Source organism: Neocloeon triangulifer, unplaced genomic scaffold (genome assembly GCF_031216515.1).
Source record: "Neocloeon triangulifer isolate White Clay Creek 2 clone unplaced genomic scaffold, ASM3121651v1 ptg000014l, whole genome shotgun sequence".
NCBI lineage: Eukaryota > Metazoa > Arthropoda > Insecta > Ephemeroptera > Baetidae > Neocloeon > Neocloeon triangulifer.
Genome location: NW_026775556.1, coordinates 27,694,843 through 27,716,406, shown reverse-complemented (window position 1 = coordinate 27,716,406; position 21,564 = coordinate 27,694,843). Strand labels below are relative to the sequence as shown.

At 38.3% G+C, this 21,564-nt stretch overlaps 6 protein-coding genes across 11 annotated transcripts in view; 3 read left to right on the top strand and 3 right to left on the bottom strand.

Moving 5' to 3' along the window:
* Positions 1–25: 25 nt before the first annotated feature.
* LOC132202042 (facilitated trehalose transporter Tret1-like) lies at positions 26–2,719 on the bottom strand. Of its 2 annotated transcripts, XM_059628689.1 has the most exons (7): positions 2,592–2,719; positions 1,827–2,005; positions 1,633–1,768; positions 1,320–1,577; positions 1,002–1,270; positions 692–943; positions 26–633 (listed from the first exon to the last, which is right to left on the bottom strand). In XM_059628689.1, the coding sequence occupies exons 2-7, from the start codon at positions 1,923–1,925 to the stop codon at positions 145–147; spliced, it is 1,503 nt and encodes a 500-aa protein (XP_059484672.1). In that variant the 5' UTR covers positions 1,926–2,005; positions 2,592–2,719; the 3' UTR covers positions 26–144. The 2 variants fall into 2 exon arrangements, with proteins under 2 accessions (XP_059484672.1, XP_059484670.1); XM_059628687.1 differs by lacking the exon at positions 2,592–2,719 and having other exon boundaries at positions 1,827–2,160.
* A 268-nt stretch (positions 2,720–2,987) lies between these two features.
* LOC132202040 (uncharacterized) lies at positions 2,988–9,889 on the bottom strand. 4 transcript variants are annotated; one of them, XM_059628683.1, is made up of 12 exons: positions 9,695–9,889; positions 5,146–5,290; positions 4,882–5,089; positions 4,640–4,816; positions 4,455–4,587; positions 4,242–4,401; positions 4,023–4,193; positions 3,875–3,959; positions 3,768–3,817; positions 3,612–3,719; positions 3,435–3,560; positions 2,988–3,382 (listed from the first exon to the last, which is right to left on the bottom strand). In XM_059628683.1, exons 2-12 carry the CDS (start codon positions 5,284–5,286, stop codon positions 3,092–3,094), a joined length of 1,650 nt encoding a protein of 549 aa, XP_059484666.1. In that variant the 5' UTR covers positions 5,287–5,290; positions 9,695–9,889; the 3' UTR covers positions 2,988–3,091. The 4 variants fall into 4 exon arrangements, with proteins under 4 accessions (XP_059484666.1, XP_059484667.1, XP_059484668.1 ...); XM_059628684.1 differs by lacking the exon at positions 9,695–9,889 and adding an exon at positions 5,357–5,714; XM_059628685.1 differs by lacking the exon at positions 9,695–9,889 and adding an exon at positions 5,403–5,714.
* LOC132202043 (facilitated trehalose transporter Tret1-like) lies at positions 5,476–7,542 on the top strand. 2 transcript variants are annotated; one of them, XM_059628691.1, is made up of 7 exons: positions 5,476–5,555; positions 5,700–5,792; positions 5,858–5,993; positions 6,042–6,299; positions 6,351–6,619; positions 6,666–6,911; positions 6,963–7,542. In XM_059628691.1, exons 2-7 carry the CDS (start codon positions 5,727–5,729, stop codon positions 7,470–7,472), a joined length of 1,485 nt encoding a protein of 494 aa, XP_059484674.1. In that variant the 5' UTR covers positions 5,476–5,555; positions 5,700–5,726; the 3' UTR covers positions 7,473–7,542. The 2 variants fall into 2 exon arrangements, with proteins under 2 accessions (XP_059484674.1, XP_059484673.1); XM_059628690.1 differs by lacking the exon at positions 5,476–5,555 and having other exon boundaries at positions 5,567–5,792.
* Positions 7,577–9,697, bottom strand: LOC132202041 (facilitated trehalose transporter Tret1-2 homolog). Its single transcript, XM_059628686.1, has 6 exons — positions 9,509–9,697; positions 9,306–9,441; positions 8,998–9,255; positions 8,670–8,938; positions 8,367–8,618; positions 7,577–8,304 (listed from the first exon to the last, which is right to left on the bottom strand). Exons 1-6 carry the CDS (start codon positions 9,659–9,661, stop codon positions 7,792–7,794), a joined length of 1,581 nt encoding a protein of 526 aa, XP_059484669.1. The 5' UTR covers positions 9,662–9,697; the 3' UTR covers positions 7,577–7,791.
* Positions 9,890–9,947: 58 nt separating the features above from the next.
* Positions 9,948–11,412, top strand: LOC132201412 (phosphopantothenate--cysteine ligase). The gene is made up of 6 exons (XM_059627570.1): positions 9,948–10,170; positions 10,289–10,419; positions 10,477–10,565; positions 10,631–10,845; positions 10,916–11,101; positions 11,162–11,412. Exons 1-6 carry the CDS (start codon positions 10,039–10,041, stop codon positions 11,336–11,338), a joined length of 930 nt encoding a protein of 309 aa, XP_059483553.1. The 5' UTR covers positions 9,948–10,038; the 3' UTR covers positions 11,339–11,412.
* Positions 11,413–11,854: 442 nt separating this feature from the next.
* Positions 11,855–21,564, top strand: part of LOC132201410 (neurogenic locus Notch protein) — a 51,973-nt gene continuing 42,263 nt past the window's right edge. Inside the window, exons 1-2 of the mRNA XM_059627567.1 lie at positions 11,855–12,126; positions 21,221–21,299. Coding sequence (XP_059483550.1) covers positions 12,051–12,126; positions 21,221–21,299 — 155 coding nt within the window. The 5' untranslated portion in view covers positions 11,855–12,050. The remainder of the gene's footprint in view (positions 12,127–21,220; positions 21,300–21,564) is intronic.

Here is a 21,564-nt window from a genome sequence, read left to right as displayed (position 1 = left end):
AAACAGTAAAAATTAAATTCGATGATAAAAATTACTATAAATAATTTATATACTATTTACTTAAACATATTTGCTGATCAACAGTAAAAAATATTTTGTGTTTACATTAAAAAATCAATAATTTCTTGTTTATGTTATTTAAGTCTACTGGCCATTTACGATTAAATTTTCCCTCCTCTCTATCTGTCGGGAATTGTTCCAAAACAAAGAGGAACCACTAAAATGCTCTTCGATTTCTGCCAGGGTCCTGCCCTTAGTTTCAGGCAAGAAAAAATAAGCAAACAAAGTGCCGGCAAAAGTCATCAATCCGAATAAAAGAAAAAGTCCGTGCGGTTGTAAAACGTGGGTCATCCAAGGATACCATTTCGAGGTAAAAAAGAGAACTGCGTTGATAACGGCACAAGAGACACCGCTAGAAAATCCTCTGGCTTTGGCAGGAAACAGTTCACCAATCATGAGCGCCTGGATTGTGAAAAAGCCATACGAGTTGAAAATAACGTAGATCACAACCAGCGCAGAGGGCACCCAGTCGTATCCTTTGAAGTCGGGACTCCAATACAACCACCAACTCAAAATAAGAGCGGCAGTTCCGGAACCAAGTCCAGATGAAATAGTCAGCGGACGTCTTCCAACCTAATAAAAAGATAAAAATCTAGAAAATAACCAGAAATAATCATAATAAAATTGTTACTTTTAAAAGCAAGAAGCAAGCAATTGTTGTGAGGAGGACTCTTGTTAAGGCAGTGACCACAGCTATGTTGGTGTCAGACACTTGACCTCCAGAGGCTTGTCGAAGGACACTGACGGCGTAGAATATTATCGTAAAAGTTCCACCCATCACTTGGAAAAAGTTGAAAACGTTGACGACTAAGAGGGCTCTCAGCACTGATCGACTTAACAGCCGAGATCTGCCCCCGATTGAAGTGTGAGCCTCTTCTATAATCTGAATTATAATATTATTCGTTATTTTAATTTAATTCAAGTTGTAATTAATTATTTACCCTGTTGTGAATTTGCTGTTCTTTGATCAGAGCGAGCTCTTTTCTGGCTTGAGCCTCACTACCCCCTCGCAGCCAGGTCATTGCTTTCAACGCTTCATCTGATTTGTTCACTCGCTCCAACCAAAGTGGGCTCTCGGGCAGGCAAAACAGCGAGACTAAAGCGACCAAGGGCAGAATTGTTGACAAGGCTGCAACAAGTGTCCACGGCAGTGACGAATTCAAAGCGTAAATAAGCAGAATGCCCATGGAGAAACTCGCAGATGGCGCTCCTGCATAAATTTTAATCACAATAATAATTTCATAAATAACAAATTATACCAGCTAAGAGGCCTCGCAGTCTCGGTTCGGCCATTTCTCCCAAAAGCACAAGCGCTGCGGGTGCAGACAAGCCTGTGGACATTCCAGTCAACGACCTTCCAATCAAAAGTGCAAGGTGTGATTTCGAAAGAGCTATGCAGATCCAGCCAAATATTCCAGGAAATATGCTGACGAGCAACGTGGTGCGGCGCCCAAGGTGTTCCATTATTGGGCCGCTCATCAGTGAGCCAATTGGTGTCACAATCGAATGGATACTTGCTAAAATAATAAAAAATAAACTCAAAAATCCAGTACAATAAAAAGAATTATGTACTTATCCATGATCCTTCCTCCTCAGTCGTAGGAATGGTACTATTTTCCGCTTCTAGTTGAGGTAAAAGTAGAGCAGGAAAACCTGAGGTCATGCCATTTGCTGCAGTAACTAGCAGGGCCAACGTTGCCATCAAAATCTGCAAAAAATATTATTTTAAATTTTTATTTTTATTAAAATTTTCTCTTCCAACCAACCTGGGCAACGATGGCTTTGTACGAGTGTTTTGCATAGTCACACGCAGAACTTGCGGGCGTGCATTCTATTTGTGCAGAAGGAGCAACCTGTTGAGCCATTTCCACTGGCAGCCTCTAATTGCAAAATGCTATGTATTTTCTCTTTTTCCGTCGCTCGGAGTGACGCGCGTGTTGCTGCTCTGTGGGGGCATTTTTTAGTTTCATAGCAACATTGACACTTGCCCCAGTAAAGTGGTCGACATCGCGACGAATTAAGTATTTGTTTCTCGGCGACCGCATAGCGGTCAGGCTAATTAAACGAGTCTGTTTTCGAGTGCAGCTGATTTAAAAATTGCAAAAAAACATTCGAGCATGGCTGACAAAGGGAAGCTTTCCGATTGGTCAAAACGCATTGACGTCATCAGTCGACCAATCATCAATTTTGTTGATATTTTTTCATTGGCTGGAATGAGGGGGGTGAGGACGTCAATAAATTTAGTGGCGGGAACAAGCTTGGATCGAAAATTTAATATGTAATAAAACGAATCGCCTCGTGCCCAAGCTGCTGGCAATAAAAAGATAGCATTAATCTATATCCGGCCTTATCAACTGGCAACTGTCATAAAAATTTAAATTGCTCGCTCTGAACTAACTTGGTTAAAATTATTAAAAATTATTAGGTAATATACCAAAATATTAATTTTATAACAAATTTGCACAATCCTGAATCTCATTGATAACTATGATCTATGATACGCGACATTTATCAATAAATCTGAAACTTGCCTGCGAATGTGATGCTCAGTTCGTACAGACCGAACTACTTTAAAGTACAGACGAAGAGCAGCAGAGAGATCAGATGTTGGTGAAGCAATAAAAAACTATAAAATAAATAATTTCTGTGCGCTGCTTACTTCATCGCAAACAACAAAACAGACACTGAGCTATCGTTGCTATATCAGTAGACAGAGTCACTCTGCGTTATGTGTCAAGTTCAACCACAAACATCTGGTTTATTTTATAATATCCATAAAAACTCTCTCTCTGATATAGATATAGAAATATGCAAATATTTTTAACTGATTGCAGCGCTGACTACAAGCGATTCTATGAAACTGCTTATTTTTATAAAGGCACTCTTGCGTTTCAATGTGGGAATTGGAAATTTAATGGAAATTTGCATTTTGAGAATAAAAAAATTATATCAATTTTTATTTCTTTAAAACATCATTATGAGTTTATCTATCACAAACAGAAATAATTAATTGATTTATTTTTTTTCCTCGTTAAACAATTTTAATCTCGGCCAATCTTTTCAATGCAACCCTATCCAGCTTGTTACCTTTGCTCTCAGGCAGCTTTTCCAAAAATTCAACACCACCATGAAGGTGTTTGTAGTCAGGAAGTTTTTGTTTCACAAATTCGCAGAGCTCTTCTTCGGTGACGTCAAAACCCGGCTGCTTCACCACAAAAGCTCGAGCCAAGCAAGTTGTCGAGGGATTCGGAACTCCCACAACCCCCACCGACTGGACTCCAGGGTGCTCTTGAAGCACTGCCTCTATTTCAGTTGGAGAAACCTTAAGAAATTTCATGATAATTTTATATTAATTTAGAGATAATTAAGCTTACAATAAACATGTAGTATTTGAACATAAATCCAAGTCTCTCGGTAATGAAGATTCGTCCCTCTGTATCAAAAAATCCTACATCCCCAGTGTGCAGCCAACCTTCTTCATCTTTGGTAACTTGTATGCCCTTTAAAAAAAAAAAACAATATAAGGAATTTATATTGATTATTTTCTATACTGAATCGGAGTTGGCACACAGGTAGCCCTTCATTAAATATGGTGACCGGATGCAAATCTCTCCGACTTGGTCTGCTTCTAATGATTGCCCATCGCTGAAGTCAATTATCTACACAAATATTACTCAAAATTTAACAATTTATTCATTAATTTTTACTTTGGCCTGAACGTTAGGCAGCAATTTTCCTGATGATATGCACAACTGACCTACAACATTATATTCTAAAAATTTAGAATTTTATTTAATTAAAAAAATCTTTCTACCTTCATACTTTACAAAAATCAACTTCTCCAGAGAACTATCAATCAGCGTGTTAGCAATATCAAGTGTCTCAGATGAGGCATAAACCTGACCATATGAAGAAATAAATAATAATTTTTCTTTTTTAAATTTCTTTTTGCGAAAATATACCCGAACAATCTTAGCACAGGGCATCTTTTTTGAGAGTAACTCGGCCGTTGTTGGATCAAGAACGCCGCCTCCAACAGTAATTATTTTTACGAAGCTCAAATCAGTTTGCGCCAGTTCTTCACATCTGGCAAACCAAGTTGCAACAAAGGGGTACATCAAGCAGTTTCCAGGCTTAAAATAAATAATAATTTAAGAAATTAATGAGCAAAAATTAATTACTTTGAATTTGAGCATGTTCGCTATGTAATTCTCGCGCTGGAATTTCCCCAGGTGAATAATCGTTGAGCCACGCAGCAAACTTGCAATTGACACGACATAGCTGCCCATTGCAAAATTACTCATCGGGGTCATGAAATCATAATTTAAATGTTCCAGAGAGCTAAATAATTTGTTATTAAATAATATTAAAAAAAATATTTAAATTTAAATTACTTTGGATGGTGGTTGAAGGCAATTGTGGAGTAATGGGTGTGCAGAACGCCTTTTGGCACGCCTGTGCTTCCACTTGTATTGGGAATAAAAATCACATCCTCTTTGCAATTAATTTTCAAATTTTCAGGACAAGCTTTAAAAAGGTAATTACAAATTGTTTTAAATTTTAATAATAAATTGTTTACCAGTTCCATCATCATCCATAAGAGATTTGACTGATGTGATATTTATTGATTTCCCAAACGTAAAAAAAGTGACCGGCCACTCAAGGTGGGAGGCAGATTTTTGCAAAATTTCCTCCGTTTCGTCATCAACCAAAATAAACCGTGCTCCAGTTTCCTTCAATTGCCTCACGTACTCCTCTAATTAATCAAACATTATGCAAATTGTTTCAACTTCATTGTGTCGGAAATAAAAAAAGTTGCACCTGTGTTTTCCAACTGATAACAGCCTCTAACTGTGCCACCCAGACGCCAGACTGCAACTTGCAGCAAATAAAGTTGCGCCGTCTCGTAGGTGACAAAGTGAAGAACGTCTCCTTTTTCAAAGCCGAGCCGAGCCAATGCACTTGCAATTTTCTTCGAGTCTGGCTCAATTTGACGGAACAAAACTTGCACGCCGGTGTGAGCGTCAATCTATTAAAAAATAAAATAAATATTTCCGTGTTTCAATTATTCAATATGAACATTACCACCCAGGGTTTTTCGCTATTGAGGCGATCATTTTTCTTCAAGCTCTCAAATAAATAGTCAGTAATCGATATTTCTGGCACCTCCGATGGGTCTGCAGCAAGTGGCGAAATGAAGATTTTCTCAGTGTTGCTTGTATTCATTTCTCTAAAAATCAAATTTAAATATTAAATGAATTACCATTTAATAAAAAAAATAAGTAAAAATATTTACTATATAATTATATAATGGAAGACCAAGAGAAATTGAATGAATTAACTTTGTGCGCGCTCACCGCAGGCTTCTTATCAAGGTGCGCTTATAAACAAATATTTCTTATCAAACGTATAGAGATATGGACAAATAATGTTCATCTATAAGCTTCCGAGATGCAAAAAATTAATTAATTCAACAGCTGAAGAAAGCACAAGAGGTTGCTGCATTTTTTTAGTGTGTAGATGGTGGGATGGGTGTATTTGGAAAAAAAGAAAGTGTGCAAAAATTGACGTTCGCCAGTGATAAAAATGGCGCGATAAATTTTTAAATTGGTATCTCTCTTTTTGTTCTTATGCAACAGGTCTTGAAAAAAATTAATTAAACAACCATGGAAATCAGACGGGACGATATGGGAATGAACAAACATAGCCAACGTAAAGCTATTTTGGCTCAGGTGCGAATCAGTGCGAATTACAAATATATTAAATAATTTAAAACTTCACGATTGTGAAAGAAAAGGCCTTTCTGACAACTGCTGTTCTCTTGGTGACGGCCACAAACGGAATGACAGCGGGTTTCCCTGCCCTTTTGCTACCTCAGCTTGAGTCGGAAAACAGCACCCTTCCAACCACAGAGGAAGAGGGCTCCTGGATAAGTGCGTTAATATGAGGGCAAATAACTAACGATTTTATTTTTTAATTAGCAAGCATCCACTCAATTGTGACACCGATTGGGTCGCTCGCGTCCGGCCCAATAATGGAGCGCCTAGGGCGCCGAACCACCCTTCTCCTCAGCATAGTACCTGGACTTATGGGCTGGCTCACAATTTCCTTGTCAAAATCGCATACGACCATATTAATTGGCAGGTCGCTGACTGGAATTACAACAGGCCTGTCCGCTCCACCGGCGTTGGTCCTGCTTGCAGAAATGGCCGAGCCAAAATTACGTGGCTTTTTAGTTGGTATATTTTATTTGCGTAAAAATTTGAAGATTTTTTAATGATAAAAATTAGGAGCGCCGTCGACAAGTTTTTCCATTGGAATATTGATTATATATTCCTTGAATACTATTTTGCCCTGGCAAATGGTCGCAGCTGTGGCCACAACACTACCCTTCATAGCATTCGCTTCATTTTTCTTGCTTCCTGAAAGTCCGCTGTGGTTGGCTAAAATGAACAGGCCAGACGAAGCCATGAAATCATTAACATGGCTGAGAGGAGGAAATGCAGAACAGGCCAGACAAGAACTAGAACTCTTGGAGGAGCAACAGCAGCATAATAAAGTACTAATTTATGATTCAAGAAAAGTTATACCGATAATTATTTTAGATCATTGAAGAGGCTTGCTCGGATATAAAAAGTCGATCCTCAGCACGTCCAATCTTGAGGGCTTTGATGGTGGCCAACGTCTTCAATTTTTTCCAAGTGATGGCTGGAACTTTCACAATAATTTTCTACGCTGTCAGTGTCCTCCAACAAGCTACGGGTGGTCAAGTGTCAGACACAGACGTAGCAGTGATCACAGCTTTAACCAGAGTGATTCTCACAACTATGGCCTGTTTTATGCTTCTCAGAGTAAATAATTTTAATATTGAATAATTTTCATAATTTAGAGAATCATTTCAGATAGGACGACGACCAATGACCATTTCTTCAGGAGTCGGGTCAGGAATTGCAGCATTCGTGTTGAGTGCCTGGCTTTATTGGGTCCCTGAATCAGACGATCACGCTTGGGTTCCAGCAGCTCTCATCATCGTTTTTGTGATCTTCAATTCGTACGGCTTCTTCATGATTCAAGGGTTGATGATCGGAGAAATGTTCCCTGCCAGAGCCAGAGGCCCTGCCAGTGGCATTACTTGCGCCATAATCAATGTTACCCTCTTCGCCACATCCAAAACGTATCCGTGGATGACTCACGTCCTGAAGCCAACTGGACTTTTCCTCTTTTTTGGGCTCATGACGGCAGCCGGGACTCTTTTTGCGTATTTATTCATTCCTGAAACTCAAGGAAGTACTTTAGCCGAGATTGAGGAGCATTTCAGTGGGCCGTCATTGATCTGGAGGAGCAAATCAATTAGGAAGAATGCGGACGGAGTAAACGACCAAGATGCAGAAGTTGCTATTTTGAGGGTTTAAAAAATACAATCGCTGAACGCTTGAGGAACACCAATTGACGCAAAATATTGCAAACCTTGACTGAAAATAATACAAGTTAAAAATAAAAAAAAACCCTGTTTAATTTTTTTTTAAAATATAATGCTTGCTTTGAGATAACATTGAAAAAATTATTTATTGATCACTACAATTGTTCATAGCCTACAAATATATAAGCCGCAGTCCAATAAAATGGAATTTAAATTTAAAATGAATCATCATAACTAACAATAAAACAAGAACAAGAGGCAGTCTACATGATTATCTGAAAAATAAATACTTTTGTAAAAATTTAACTAGACTAATTTGTGTTTTGAGCGTTCCGAACTGGCATATTTTCAGTTATGTTTTGCCTCCTCTCTGGAGAATTATTCCGACCCCAAAAAAGTGAAGGGCCGCTAAAATGCTCTTCGACTTCTGCCAAGGTCTTGCCCTTTGTTTCGGGCATGAATAAGTGGGCGAATAAGGTTCCTGCCAGCGTCATTAATCCAAAAAACAAAAACAGCCCACTGGGCTTAAAAGCATGCGTCATCTTGGGATACAGTTTGGTGGAGAAAAATAAGGTGGTGTTTATGGTGGCACATGTCACTCCACTGGCAGGACCTCGAGCCCTCGCAGGGAACATTTCGCCAATCATCAAGCCTTGGATCATGAAAAATCCGTACGAGTTGAAAATCACAAAGGTTATGACCAGAGTGGGGGGCACCCAAGAAAACATGGTTGTCTCGGGAGCCCAAAGCAACCATGCACTAAGCAGCAAAGCTGCAGCACCAGAGCCGAGACCAGAGGAAATCGTCATTGGCCGTCTCCCAATCTGCATAAAAATAAAATAAATTTAGTCATTGATGTTGGTTGCATGATTAAAATTTTAATTACTCTGAGAAGCATGAAACAGGCAACAGCAGTCAAAAGTACTCTGGTCAGTGCAGTTACTACTGCGATTTCTGTATCAGTCGCTGTTCCTCCTGTAGCTTGTTGGAGGACATTGACCGCATAGGAGATTATTGTGAAGGTTCCAGCCATCACTTGGAAGAAGTTGAACACATTGACAACCATCAAAGCTCTCAAAATTGGACGCGAGAGAAGTGGTGATCGATTTTTGGAAGACGAGTTTGCCTCATCGATTAACTGAATAAAATATTAAGTTTAAAATGAAATTCTAAAATACGAGGTACGTACCTGATTGTGCTGTTGCTGTTCGTTCATAACTTCAAGTTCATGTCTGGCTTGTTCTTCACTCCCTCCTCTCAGCCAAGTCAAAGCTTTCAGGGCTTCTTCCTTTCGGTTCATCTTTGCCAGCCAAAGAGGGCTTTCAGGCAAAAGGAAAAATAAAATCAATGCCAAAAGTGGTATGATCATTGCAACAACAGCCACCGTTTTCCAGGGTAAGACGGAGCTCAAGGCATATATAAGCAAAATTCCTAACGAAAAACTTGTTGAAGGGGCACCTGGACAAAATTTTAAAGTTATTAGCTTTGAATGAATTGCATAAAAATTTTTTTAGTACCAACTAAAAGCCCTCGTAGTCTCGGCTCGGCAATTTCTGCAAGCAACACCAATGCTGGGGCTGCAGAGAGTCCGGTAGCGATTCCAGTCAGAGATCTCCCAGCCAACAAAGTCAGATGAGAATTGGCCAGAGAGATGCAAAGCCAGCCCAAAACTCGAGGGATTATACTGATGAGTAGGGAAGAGCGACGTCCTATTCGTTCCATGATGGGCCCGCTCATTAGTGAGCCAATAGGGGTCATAATTGAGTGAATACTTGCTGCAAATATTTATTAAATAAAAAAAGATTTATAAAAAATAACCTTTTACCTATCCACGACCCTTCCTCTTCAGTAGTCAGAAGGGTGCTGTTTTCTGACTGAAGCTGCGGCAGCAGAAGAGCTGGATAGCCTGCGGTCATTCCATTAGTAGCAGTTATCATAAGAGCAACCGTTGCCATTAAACCCTAAAAAAATATTTAATATTTCTTGTAATCAAAATATGTAAACAAAAAAATTATGTATTAAAAATACCTGAGCAAGAATGGCCTTGTAGGAGTATTTTGAATACTTTGTTCTGTTTTGCTCGTTGCTAATATTTGGCTCGTTTTGTAAAGCTTCGGTCGACTCGTCGTTTTCGGGTCCGCTTTCAACCTCGAGTTCATTTCTGCCGTTGTGCGAAGGCATATTTTTAATTTTTGTCAGCCTTGAGAAAAATACCTGATTTGATTTGTCCGCGACTCCTCGAGATAGCTGAAGTCGTCAGCAGGCGGAAGGCACCATTCCAACAGCGGTGAAGATCATTGGAGATTCTTGAGTTGTTAAAACTTAAAAGGCAATTAGATCGACAATAAAAGTTCTAAAAAAGGCAGCGCAGGTTGCATGCTGTGGCCACCTGGCCAGTCCATGTTTTGATTTCTTGCCAACTTGACAGCATCAATTGCCGTAATTGCAGCACTGACTGTAAACCACGCCCCCTTATTGTGAATCAGAAAATCGGACCAGAAAAGAAAAGAACGAACTCAATTTTGCTGCGTTTAAGGCGTTTATTTTATTTGCTTGCGATGAATCCCATTACCTGGGAGGAGTTTTATTTGAGGAATGCCGCGCCTAGTGACTTGGAAAGCAGGAAGAAAGAGATTCAGTCGTTCTGTCAAAAATTTGAGCCATCTGATTTGAGAGTTGTCCTCATAACTGTAAGTTAAATTTTAGGTTTAAAAAAAAAAAAAAATCAGTATCCATGCAAAATGAAACTGGTAGAATTTTCTAAATGTTTTATTTTTTAACTAAAATTAATAATGTGTTTTTTTTCAGTCAGGAGGTACAACTGTGCCTTTGGAGCACAACACGGTACGATTCGTTGACAACTTCAGTGCAGGAACTCGAGGATCTGCTTCTGCAGAATATTTTTTGAAGGCCGGCTATGCAGTCATTTTTATGCATAGGTAAATCTTGATGAAATTTTTACAAACAAATAATTTTACGTATCAATTTTTCCACAGATACAAATCTCTCGAGCCATTTTCCAGACATTTCAGTGGCAACGAACTTTTGGACTCAATACAAGTATTAAAAGATGACTCGTTACAAGGTTTTTTTAACATCCCCTAGAGCAATTTATGAAAATAATTAGATAATTACTTATTTACTTTTCAGTCGACCCTGCAAAAGCTCCAGTTCTTTTGCCAATTCTTAAGGACAGAAAGGAGGCCCTGGACTCTGGACGTTTGCTGATGGTTAATTTTACCACTTTGACTGAATATCTTTGGATACTGAGGGCTTCGGCTGAAGCGATGGCTTGCCTTAACTCCAGAGCAATGCTATACCTGGCAGCAGCAGTTTCCGATTTTTATGTCCCGCCTGAGAAAATGGTATTTAAAAAAAGAAGAAAATCATTGAACCTTTATTAATTAATATTATATCACATTATTTATTTTACAGCCTGAGCACAAAATTCAGTCGACTGGAGGGCCGCCAGAAATTTCTCTTCAGCTTGTGCCGAAAATGCTGCGTCCTTTGGTTGCAGACTGGGTGCCAAAAGCATTTGTGATTTCTTTTAAACTGGAGACTGACCCGTCGCTTTTGGTGTCAAAATCTCAGGAGGCATTGAAAAATTACAGGCACAAGGTAATTATTCAGACCATTATTATTACGGAATTTATATATTACTTTCTAAACAATTTTCAGGTTGTGATAGCAAATGAGTTGCATTCAAGAAAGAGTAGGGTGACCCTTGTCACTCCCAACAGCCACCACGAAATTGTGTTGAGTAAAGAAGAGCTGGATGCTGGTGTTGAAATAGAGGAACGAATAATCAACGATTTGGTTGAACAGCACACATCAGCTATGACTACCTTAAACTAAAAAAAAGCGCAAGTTTTATGTATTAAATTGTTATATTTGTTGCCAGATTAAAAAATATATTTTAGTAAAGAATTGTTCTTATTTAATAAAAAAGTGAAATTTTAATTATTAATCACAGACTCTGCAACCCGCAATGCAATTAGTTTGCAAAAGTTGTCTTAGAGGGCGCTGTGAGCCATCAAGTTTGCTCCGTTGATCATCTCATTTCGGCGCATTCATATTCCCTGTGGCTACAAACATTCCACGCGCAGTGTCAAAGTAGTTCTTACCATTTGCTATTTAATTTTAAGTCAAAATCAAAAGCATTTTCAAAATCGATCAGCCGGTGAACAAATTTCATGCATTCGAGTCCAATAAAATAAGAAAATGTTTTCAAAATTCAAGAGAAGTGGACAACAAAGGTTAAAAAATTTTCCCACAGTCTGCGCGCGGAGGGATTCGTGTCCGGACTACTAGCAAGGCTAGTTCTTTTGGCGGCCACGCAGCTGCTGCAGCAGCGCGGCGCTACGGTTGAACTGGAAGCGGCATTCCAAGTGGAGACCGTGGGCCGAGAGGGTTTATCACTGCGTATGGTGATAAAAACAATGGATTATCAGTTGGAAAATGGCTTGGATCTTCCACGAGTGTAGTGAAACTTTGGTCGGTGAGCAGATGTGTGCCTAAAAGTGAGTTTGCCGACGATTCCCGAAGAATTCTCGCCGCTTCCGCCAAAATGAAGCCGCGCGGCCACTCGCCGATTCTTCTCTTCACCCTCCTCGCCGCTCTTCTGCAAACGGTCGCAGTCGATGGTAAGCAATTTGAATTACGTATTTAAAGATTGATAGTTTTGTATCAATGTCGAGGAAATGTTTAGAATAAGGTGATGCTTTTTTCGTTGCCTCTCTCGCGGCCATTTCTGCAGGCATTTTCTTGAAGACCTGTTGCCATGATTTGCGCCTTGCGTGTTTCGAAGGAGCTGTAAAAATAAAAAGAAACAGGATGGCCTGACTGTCGATTTTAGAAGTGAATCACTTCCAGAACTTGAAATATGTAATAATTATTCTAGTGGAGACGATTGTAAATAATTGGTCAAGGAAAGAAAAGAAAAGACGACGACCGGCGATCTTAACAGGTTGCGGTGATTTCTCGGAGACTTTAATGACCGTAAATTACCTGCCGCTTTTCAGAGGAATTTTCAAAAAATTATTTCGTGTTTTAGGATGAGCAGAATTGATTATTATTATCAACTAATAATAATAATGTTACCGCGGCTTCTTAAAAAAAATAGAATGAAAATGGAATAATAATTATAATTGTTTCATAAAATTGAGATTATATTTTGGTTTATTATAAGGTTTATTATACATTTAATTAAGAAAAAAATGCGTGGGAGTCGAAAACGACACCTCATTAGGTTCGGGTTCTGGCGTTGCAAGCAATTTGGGTGCTTTTGCTTTACCAAAGGCTTATCAAAAACACCATCAACAGTTTAATTTTCTCCTCTGCGGCCCGTGAAATTACGACAAAATATTAATTTAGCATCAGATGAAAAGTCATTTACCGCGCTTGGTCGCTCACTCGCGGCCAAAAACAAAAACAAACTTTTGGGCTGCAAAAAATAAAAAGGGAGAATTGATTCGAGGACGCTTTTGTCGCGCTACACATTTTTTTTGTCGGTTGGCAAAAGACCAACGATATTGACAACCAGTGCAGATTCTTCTTCAGTGCTGATTTGCAATAATTTACATGAAACACGGGTTTCTCAGAATTTGAGGGTCAAAGTTCTGCAAATTATGGAAGCTAAAAATAACTTCACAATTTTTGCAACTACGAAAAAAATACAGTAAAATTAAACACAAAAATATCCTTTTTTTTTATGAAGGAACAATTTTAATTTTATACAAATATTGATTTTTTTTAAGAAATTTTACTTAATTATTGCAATATATCACAGATTTCTGCATAAAAAGGCAGATTGCATACAATCATTTTTTCTCGTATCTTTTAATGAGGGGCCAACGCACTCAAGGAAATGATAAGTAGTGTCCATTCCTCGGTTGCATTTTTTTATTTGCACAAGGAATGTTCTTGAACCCTGTGTCTCGGTGATAATTTTAATTTTGACACGACGTGACAATCAAGTAAATTAACGTCAGTTCCAGAAGCAAACTTTATGTTTTTCATGCATTTTATTTTAATGAAATGCAATTTCAATTTTCTGAATTTTAGATAAATTGTGTTGACAGAGAGAATTAAACTTTTATTAATAGTTTAGATAAGAACAAAAAACCAAGGCTCACTGCGGGTCTTTTTTTATCTCGGATGTTTTAGCAAAATTCTTGCTAGTGGTGGTGCCGTTTTGTACAATAATTCCATTCTTTTCAAATGATTAAATAATTGTTTTCAGCACAATTGTGATCATAATTTGGATATTTAAACGAAAGAATGTCTAATTTTTTTTATTCCAAGCCGCTTCATTTTGCCACTTCACTTCCTCCCAACGAATCGCGCATGCAAGGATCAGTTGGCCGTTTTTAAAAGTCTTGATGATCCGCAGCTGTTTTTCATTGAAAGCGCGATTTAAATGTGCACGGAGGAAATTTTCCGTTTCGGCATGCGCGTCAACCCTCACTTTTGGCTTCTTTTGTCAGCGCAATTCCGAGTTCTTCCGCGTACCGGTAATGGCAGCTGTGCTATCATAATTTCGACTCGTTCGGGACGGTCGCCATCGTCAAGAGTAATTCCCCCAAATCAAATTTCCAAACTCGCAAAACAAAACGGATTCGCTCGAAAATTATCACAAAGCCAAAATTCTTACTTTGCAAAATTTATTTTGGCGGTCCAGCGTGGCTAAAGTTTGGCAAAAGTGAGCGACGGTGATGCGAATGTGTTCACAGAACAGCAGCTGCATCGAGAGACCCTTCCTTCCCCCATTTGCCGTGTTGTCAGTCAGCGGCAGCGAAACCCCCCTGAGGAGCCACCAGTTAGCTCGACGCGGGTACAGTGCGCGGCATAAACGGGAAACGCGAACACTTGTTGACTGGCAAGCTCAGAGCTTGAAAAAAAATGAATACTATAAGTAAGCAACAGAATGTTCTGGAATGGAAAATTCGGAAAAATTCCGGAAAAATATTAATTTTTTATTAATCCTTTCCTCAAATTTATCAAAATGTTATGTGAAATTGAGTTATGATTTTAAATGTTTACGAGGTTTTTATAAAATTTTACTGAAACTGGCTTTTAAGAATGGAATACATAACAAAATTATGAATTTTATTAATTTTTTTAGTTAACATTTTGGCTAATATTCCATTTTTTAAAGCCGAGTTTTTCTCGCACAGTTGCAGTAAAACCACTTAAAATCCCCTTAAAAATGAAACTGCTTTACACTTTTCTACACCAAATTGAACAGAAAAACACAATTTGAAGAAATAATTATAAATTCCAATGAAATTTTGGCTTTCGGAAAGGAAAAATTACCAAATTTTAACATGAAAAGTCTAAAACACAATTTTTTTAAACATTTTGGATTCCGCAAGCAGATCTAGCGCTTATTTTGAATCCTCGTTTTTATTTGAAAATGATTTTTAAATTAATTGTAGATGTTAATTTTTAGTTTAAAATTAATATTTGATATACGCCTTTTATGTTCAATCATAAAAGTGAAAAAAAAAACGGATTTTATTACATTTAAATCTCCATTTTCTTTATCAACTTCAAGCAATCTCCAAGGACCACGGACATATATAATCAATTCCGATCTTGGCGGCAATTTTTACCTGCTACCGAAATCAATAAAAAAGAGACCGCGTGGCGCTTCATTTCATGAAAATCAGATAAAGCATGAAAGTCTCTCAATTAATGATTTGGGTTCGACATGCCAATTATCCGGGGCCGTGGTGACAGCAAAAGAATCTTGTACTTTGACGTTGACGACTTGAGACCATTCATTATAGGTAGTGGTGCCTAATTTTCTTAAAATGCACCCTCGGCAGGCAACGAAAGGAAAAGGTCGGCGGGCAGACGCGCGCTCGGGTCACGTGTTGAACGGCAGCGAACCCTTCCTTATCCCTTTTTTAATTGCCAGCTAAAATCAGGTATAAAAATCGCTTCGGACGGTGAAAATGTATGTAGGTGGCAAAGATTGTTATTAAGAAGAGAGAGAGCGATGAATCAAAGGAAGAGGATGGAAAATCGGCCCTAATTACAGCTCCGCGGTCTTTGAATTTATTGAAATTGATGCGTGCTGCAGGAGAGATGCAGCTTCCTATCTCTCTCTTGGCGCGCGCGACAATCTCCTTTTTCACATTTTATTCGACGCGCCTGATGCATGGATGGAGAAAGTAATGCAATTCAATATCGTGGGATTCGCTTCGGTCGCACTGAAATCGCGATTTCATACGTCGTCGATGTCTAATTGTCAAGTTGAATTATCATCAATATGCGAAAGTGGTGCAATATTTATCGAAAAATTGAAATAAAATTATAAATCTTTAATTTATTTCATAATTTATATCCATTTAAACAAATTTTTGTAATTAAAATTCATGTTTAAGCAATTTATAAAAGGCGCAGGAAGATATTTATTCCAATAAAATTGAATAACTTCGATTTCTTCCAAAATTTATATTCATTTTTTTTTAATTAAATATATAAATTAATACATATAAAAATTTGTTCGATGAAGAAAATGAGCTTGCGAGAAGCCGCAACTTTTCAAAAGAGTTAAGAAGAAGAATATGTGAAATGCATCATTATTGTACTTATTTTATCTTAATGTTGTACACCTACGGTGTTTAATAAATACTTCATTCATTTTTAATTAAATTTCATTTTTTAAGCAAATTAAAAGGGCGCATTAAGATAATTTATAACGCATGTAAAGACATTTAAATGAATTTTGTTTGCCGTCGAAAACGTGCCGCAGAGTCGGGGGTGTCGCTCTCTGGTCGATTCTTCTCTCTCTCGGGTTTTATCTCGCCTTCTGAGCAAATATATAATTTTTTTCCTATGCATGTCTGTCCGCCGCGCATACCGCCGCTCTCGGCAAAGTGTTGATAAAAAGTGACTTTTTGAACTCGTCCCGTGGTGGGTCTGGCTGCAGCCACAGCATCTATTTATTTTGCCTCACGACACCTTCCCCGGGCGAACAATGCAACGTGCTGTGTCTCCTAAAGCCGGCTAATAAATAAAAAGCAACGCTTTTTGTCAACAACTCCCTCGTAAATGTACTACAAACTGTAATGAATGCCGCACACTGTCAAGTGAATCTCGAGAAAAACGACCACGCCGAAAGCACTTTTTCTGCTGCTTTTTATGTATTAATGCTCATCTGAGTCTGCTTTTTACAAAGTATAAAATTTCGAGTTTGGAATTTCATGTTTTTTCTCATTGGACTCTTTTTGAATATTGTCAATTTTTTAGTGTGAGAGAGTTTTTTTTTGTGATTTTTTTGATGTTAATTGTAAGTTGTGTCATGTTTTGTTAAAAGTTTATTCCAGTTTCCGTTTTAATTTTTCAAAAGAAATTTTAACTTGCATTCAGAAAATAAAAAACCAATGCTAGGAAAAAAAATGAAAATGTCCAAATTTCAGCTTTTAATTCTTTTCAAAACAGATCCTGATTTCTGTTTCCAAAGAAAAAAATAATCCATTTTACACTCAAAAATTCAATATTAATCATAGCCTGTATTTTAGGCAGCTATAAATATCAACCCCATCCCCCGAGAAATATAGCGGCGCGATCTCTCACTTTTCCTTTCGTGATAAAAGGCAAAGGTCGATTATTATATTCCCCTGAACCCTCAGGTGGCCGAAATCTCTCGCTGCTCATGCTTTTTATGGTAGGTCGTTCTTTTTTGGATGATGCTGAGAAAAGGGCAGGTGGTCGGTAAGCCGCTGCCAAGATGGCTCTCGGCAGCCTGCCCGCCAGACGAGCGAGGCTGTTTTTGTAGAAACAGATTTGAAAGCTGCTCTTGAATAGCTCCTCATGCGCGATTGCAGCTTCTGGGGTGACCCCTCGGCGCGGATCCTTCTTATTAAATCTTTTGTGCACACTCTTGGTGAGGCCAGGTGATTTTGAAACATACTGCCTCGAACCTACCGGTCGCGTCGTTTATTTTATTACCCGTGGCGCGGCACAATTGGAGATTGAGGAGGAGGAAAAGATCGCGAGTTTTCTAGTTTGGAAAACTGGTTCAATTCGGGGGTAAATATGAAATGAATTTTTTAAGTTGCGGAAAATTATTGAATTGTAAATTGAATTAATTTTGAAAGTTGGTTATTCAAAATTTCAAACAATAATTAAAATTTAACTATTGATCTATTAATATTTATTTTATAATTTATCAGAAATTTTATAATTCTTGATAATTTAAATTGCAATTTGTGCACTTTTAAAACTATTTTTATTTGTCACAGATTTTTTTTTTAATATTTCAATTGGAGTTCAACACACTATCAGCTTGAATTTTTCCTTATTTTCCTCAATACCAATTTTCATTCTTTTATAAATATCTCTTCACTGCGAGGATCATTTTCGATATGCCTTTCGCCGACCGCAATTTTTGCGGCGCGGAAATTGCGTCCATTAGTGGTAATGCGCGCCTTTGATCGTCGGACGCGGCCGCGTCCCTCCTCGGCGTTGATTGTGTCAATCCGCGAAGCACGCAGCTCCTCAAATTGCTAGCTCGGACGCCGCCGCCGCACATGCATGGTTGATTTTGAGATGCTCAATCGTCGTCACCACCGCCGAGATAATGAACTTTACAATGGTGCTAAAAAGTTTGCATGTTCCGTCCATGTACCGTAACTGCCGTGTGTGCCTTGGAGGAAAATTGAGAGAGTAAGAACGAGAATCGCCTCATGAGGTGCCATTAAAGCTTTTGGTCTTTTTCGTGCGGGTTGTGCAAAACTAAAAAAATACGCGATTATCTTTGCTCTTGACTTTCGTTTGGTCAAGAGTTGCCAGGTGTTGATTTAACGGATTTTTTCGGTGTGATTTTTCATCAATTCAGTAAATTAATTAAAATGTTAAAATTTATGCTTAATTTAAATAGAGTGAATTTATTTTATTAAATAGATTTTTTTTCTTAGAAGTTTTTCAAAAGAGAAAAATATGCTATTAAAGTAATTGCCGCTTTTTTAATTTCTTAAGAGTCAATAAATTTTTAACTTCTTGAACCGTTGTATTTTTATGCCGTTCAATGCAGGGAAAATTGCAAATTTAATGACAGTTTATAGAACTTCCCTGATTCTTACATGGGCATCCGAATTCATCGCGATGCACGAAAACTATGAATGGAAGAAGAAGTGTGAGAAAGTCGTTAAAGAGCGGATACATTTCTGTTTTTGTTTTGTTTTGGTCGGAAATAAGTCATGCGCCTCTCTCGTTATGAAGGCGAATTCAATCTCAAAGGCCCGCTTCCCAACAATGGTGAGAACCGAAATGACGTCACCGGCAGGTGCGCGTTCTCGGTGCCCATCATTGTTGGCAACGGGGAGGAAGTGATGTTTTTCCATAATGTCGACCGCTTCCTGCGAAAATTTCCACTTTTTCGCAAAAACCTGTCCTCGCATTATTTCGAAATATGTAGGACGCGCGAGGGGCAGCATATAAAATTTTTTCAGCGGCGCCTGGTCAACTTCGCGAGAGTGGGTTTTGCATTCCCACGGAGATATGAATACCAATATGGGCGGCCTCGGGCGGCTCGTCGTCCAGCATCTTAAGCAGTGATACGAATAAAAAGTCGAACAGCCTTTCGTTAAATTATTGATAATTTCCAATGCAGAGCGAGAGGAAAAAACGTTTCGTTGGTGCAACGCCGGTTGGCATGCAACGCTCGCCACAAGCAAGGCCAATTGGAATTGGGCATTTCGCGATTTCGGTCCATTTACATTTTATATTATGCCGCGTTCGGTGCCCAGGGGTCAAAATCGTCTAGCATTTCTAAGGAATCGGAGGCAACTTTTGGTTATAAAAAAAACGGGAGCTGTTTTGCGTGTTTTATGATATCCTTCGCTTCTGGAATTTCGCACACAAAATTAATTCATAGTCGGTTTTATTTCGTTATAAAAAAGTAAAAGTTTATTTAAGTTTTGATATAATAAATTAAAAATAGGGATTATTATTATTATTGTGAATTTGTCCAAATTGTTACTATTATTTTTTTATATCATATATGGTTTACATTCAATTGTTAAAACAATTTATTTGGGAAAATAAGGCAATAAAATGAATAAATAAATAAAATTGTTATTTTAAAATAGTTCATTTTTATTGTTATTATTGGCCCACATTGTTACATCGCATTGTTTTCATTCAAATATTGAAAACAATCTATTTGAAAAGAAAGATTGTTAGAAAAACAATTGATAAATTAATTCTGCTGAAATATTATAATTTTTGCTACAAATTTATTCATTCCTATAACATAATTTTTAATAGTTTTTGTTATGAAAATAAAATAAAACAAGTTGAATCTAATTCCAAACAGTCTAAATAACACTTACACCAAAATTTGTCACATCCGCCCCCGTTTCGTGCAACCCCTCTCGGCAAAATCAACCCACCCCGCCGACTGGAACCCTCTCGCTCGCTTTAAAAACAGACACTCGTCTGTCTCGCTCGAAGGTAATTTCAATGACCGTTACTCCCTGTTCGCGATCAACCCCGTCGCCAGTTATCTCGAGCGAGCCGTCCACGCGCGACGACCCCGCGTTCGAAACGCGACGCTCGTGTGTGTGTTGAGTCCCCCCTTCGACCCCCATGCCATTCAACACCGTGCATGGGGGGAATAATGGAGTATGGAGAGCGGAAACCCCGTCCAGTACACATATATCAATTGCATCCGGTCCAGCTCTCGAGATGCAGAAATCGAACGAATTAATTCACTCAAATCCATCTCCGGCTTAATTGACATCCGTCTGCGCCTCGGTGATAGCACGGATTCGTTTTTTCCCAAGCCGATATAAAATTATCGGTTGACGCCTCCGCAATTTTTATTTCTCCGTCGCCAGTTGAATGAATTTATTTATTGTTTTATGCTCGATCGCCCTGCAAGCGCGAGAAAAGTGAAAAGCAACATGGCGCTTTCAATTTATGCGAAGACGCTGAAAATTATTACGTGCTTGCTTGAAATATATCACGCCAACATTTTATATTGAATGTAAAATTAGCAAGGCTATTGTGTGCATGAAAAAGACTAAAGAGATGCAGTCCGGCGAGGAATTTTACTACACATTTTGCAAGAACGGGTTTGCCAGGGATGCAATTAAATAAATTACAAGAACGTCTGCCGCAAAATAATCGGCAATGTTTGGAGCGAAAATAATTTCACGTACGTCCGATTAATTCGTAATTAGACTCTGTTTAATAAAACTGGAAGAATTATACAAAATTTCTTGCAGAAATATTATTCTTTTTAGTGTCATAATATTTTTCAATTATTTCTGCCATTTCTCAATTGGAAAATTACACGTCTGAGCGGCCATCTGGCTGCAAATTAGTCCAATCAAGAGAGGTCTTAACTCTCACTTGTGTATTAAATTTATTAAGTAACAAACCCATCACCACCTCCGCCTCTCTCCGCGTGCAGCACAATGTGTGCGTTGCGCCTTATCAATATCAAGATTATTCTCTCTTACCGCCTTAATTAAAAAGCAATTTAGATCGCGCGGTGCTGCAAAACCGCCCCGATCGTCTTTTACACGGCAAACAATAGTTCCGGCTAATTACGTTTCGCCAACAGCAATTAATAATAACGACGCGCATGCACATGTGGATAAAAAGCATCAAGTTTAATTATATTCGCGCTCTCGCGGCGCATTATTAATTGAGGTCGGGTGATTTTGCGCCGCGTTGAATTATTGGGCTTATTTATCAAATCGGCCTCTTTTGTTTCAGCCGTGTCCTCTTGTTCTCCAAACCCCTGCAAGAATAATGGAGCCTGCGTTTCCAGTTTCCGCGGCGAGCCCTACTGCAAGTGAGTACCAACATTTTTGTTCAAAATTGTATTTAAAATCGTGCATTCAAATCTCTGATTCATAATTTACAAAATTACATTCTCAGGTAATTATTTTAAATTGGTTTATTTAGTTTCAAATTATTTATTAATGTATTATTAAATTCAATATTATGAATATGAATTTAATTTTCAAATGAATTATAATTCCGAAAGTCACTCTGGAGAAAAATCAATTTGCCTCCCGCCTGCGGAAATAATTTGACAGGCACGCAGTAATTTTAAT

Coding starts and splice junctions, on each gene's coding strand:
- LOC132202042 (XM_059628689.1), bottom strand. CDS start 1,925: ATGGCTCAACAGGTTGCTCCTTCTGCACAAATAGAATGCACGCCCGCA. Junction 1,769..1,826: donor ACAAAGCCATCGTTGCCCAG/GTTGGTTGGAAG, acceptor TATTTTTTGCAG/ATTTTGATGGCAACGTTGGC. Junction 1,271..1,319: donor ACTGCGAGGCCTCTTAGCTG/GTATAATTTGTT, acceptor AAATTTATGCAG/GAGCGCCATCTGCGAGTTTC.
- LOC132202040 (XM_059628683.1), bottom strand. CDS start 5,286: ATGAATACAAGCAACACTGAGAAAATCTTCATTTCGCCACTTGCTGCA. Junction 3,720..3,767: donor TGCCTAACGTTCAGGCCAAA/GTAAAAATTAAT, acceptor ATATTTGTGTAG/ATAATTGACTTCAGCGATGG. Junction 3,561..3,611: donor TGTGTGCCAACTCCGATTCA/GTATAGAAAATA, acceptor TTTTTTTTAAAG/GGCATACAAGTTACCAAAGA.
- LOC132202043 (XM_059628691.1), top strand. CDS start 5,727: ATGGAAATCAGACGGGACGATATGGGAATGAACAAACATAGCCAACGT. Junction 5,793..5,857: donor GTAAAGCTATTTTGGCTCAG/GTGCGAATCAGT, acceptor GTGAAAGAAAAG/GCCTTTCTGACAACTGCTGT. Junction 5,994..6,041: donor GGAAGAGGGCTCCTGGATAA/GTGCGTTAATAT, acceptor TTTTTTAATTAG/CAAGCATCCACTCAATTGTG.
- LOC132202041 (XM_059628686.1), bottom strand. CDS start 9,661: ATGCCTTCGCACAACGGCAGAAATGAACTCGAGGTTGAAAGCGGACCC. Junction 9,442..9,508: donor ACAAGGCCATTCTTGCTCAG/GTATTTTTAATA, acceptor ATATTTTTTTAG/GGTTTAATGGCAACGGTTGC. Junction 8,619..8,669: donor AACAGCAACAGCACAATCAG/GTACGTACCTCG, acceptor TATTTTATTCAG/TTAATCGATGAGGCAAACTC.
- LOC132201412 (XM_059627570.1), top strand. CDS start 10,039: ATGAATCCCATTACCTGGGAGGAGTTTTATTTGAGGAATGCCGCGCCT. Junction 10,171..10,288: donor TGAGAGTTGTCCTCATAACT/GTAAGTTAAATT, acceptor GTTTTTTTTCAG/TCAGGAGGTACAACTGTGCC. Junction 10,846..10,915: donor ATGTCCCGCCTGAGAAAATG/GTATTTAAAAAA, acceptor TTTATTTTACAG/CCTGAGCACAAAATTCAGTC.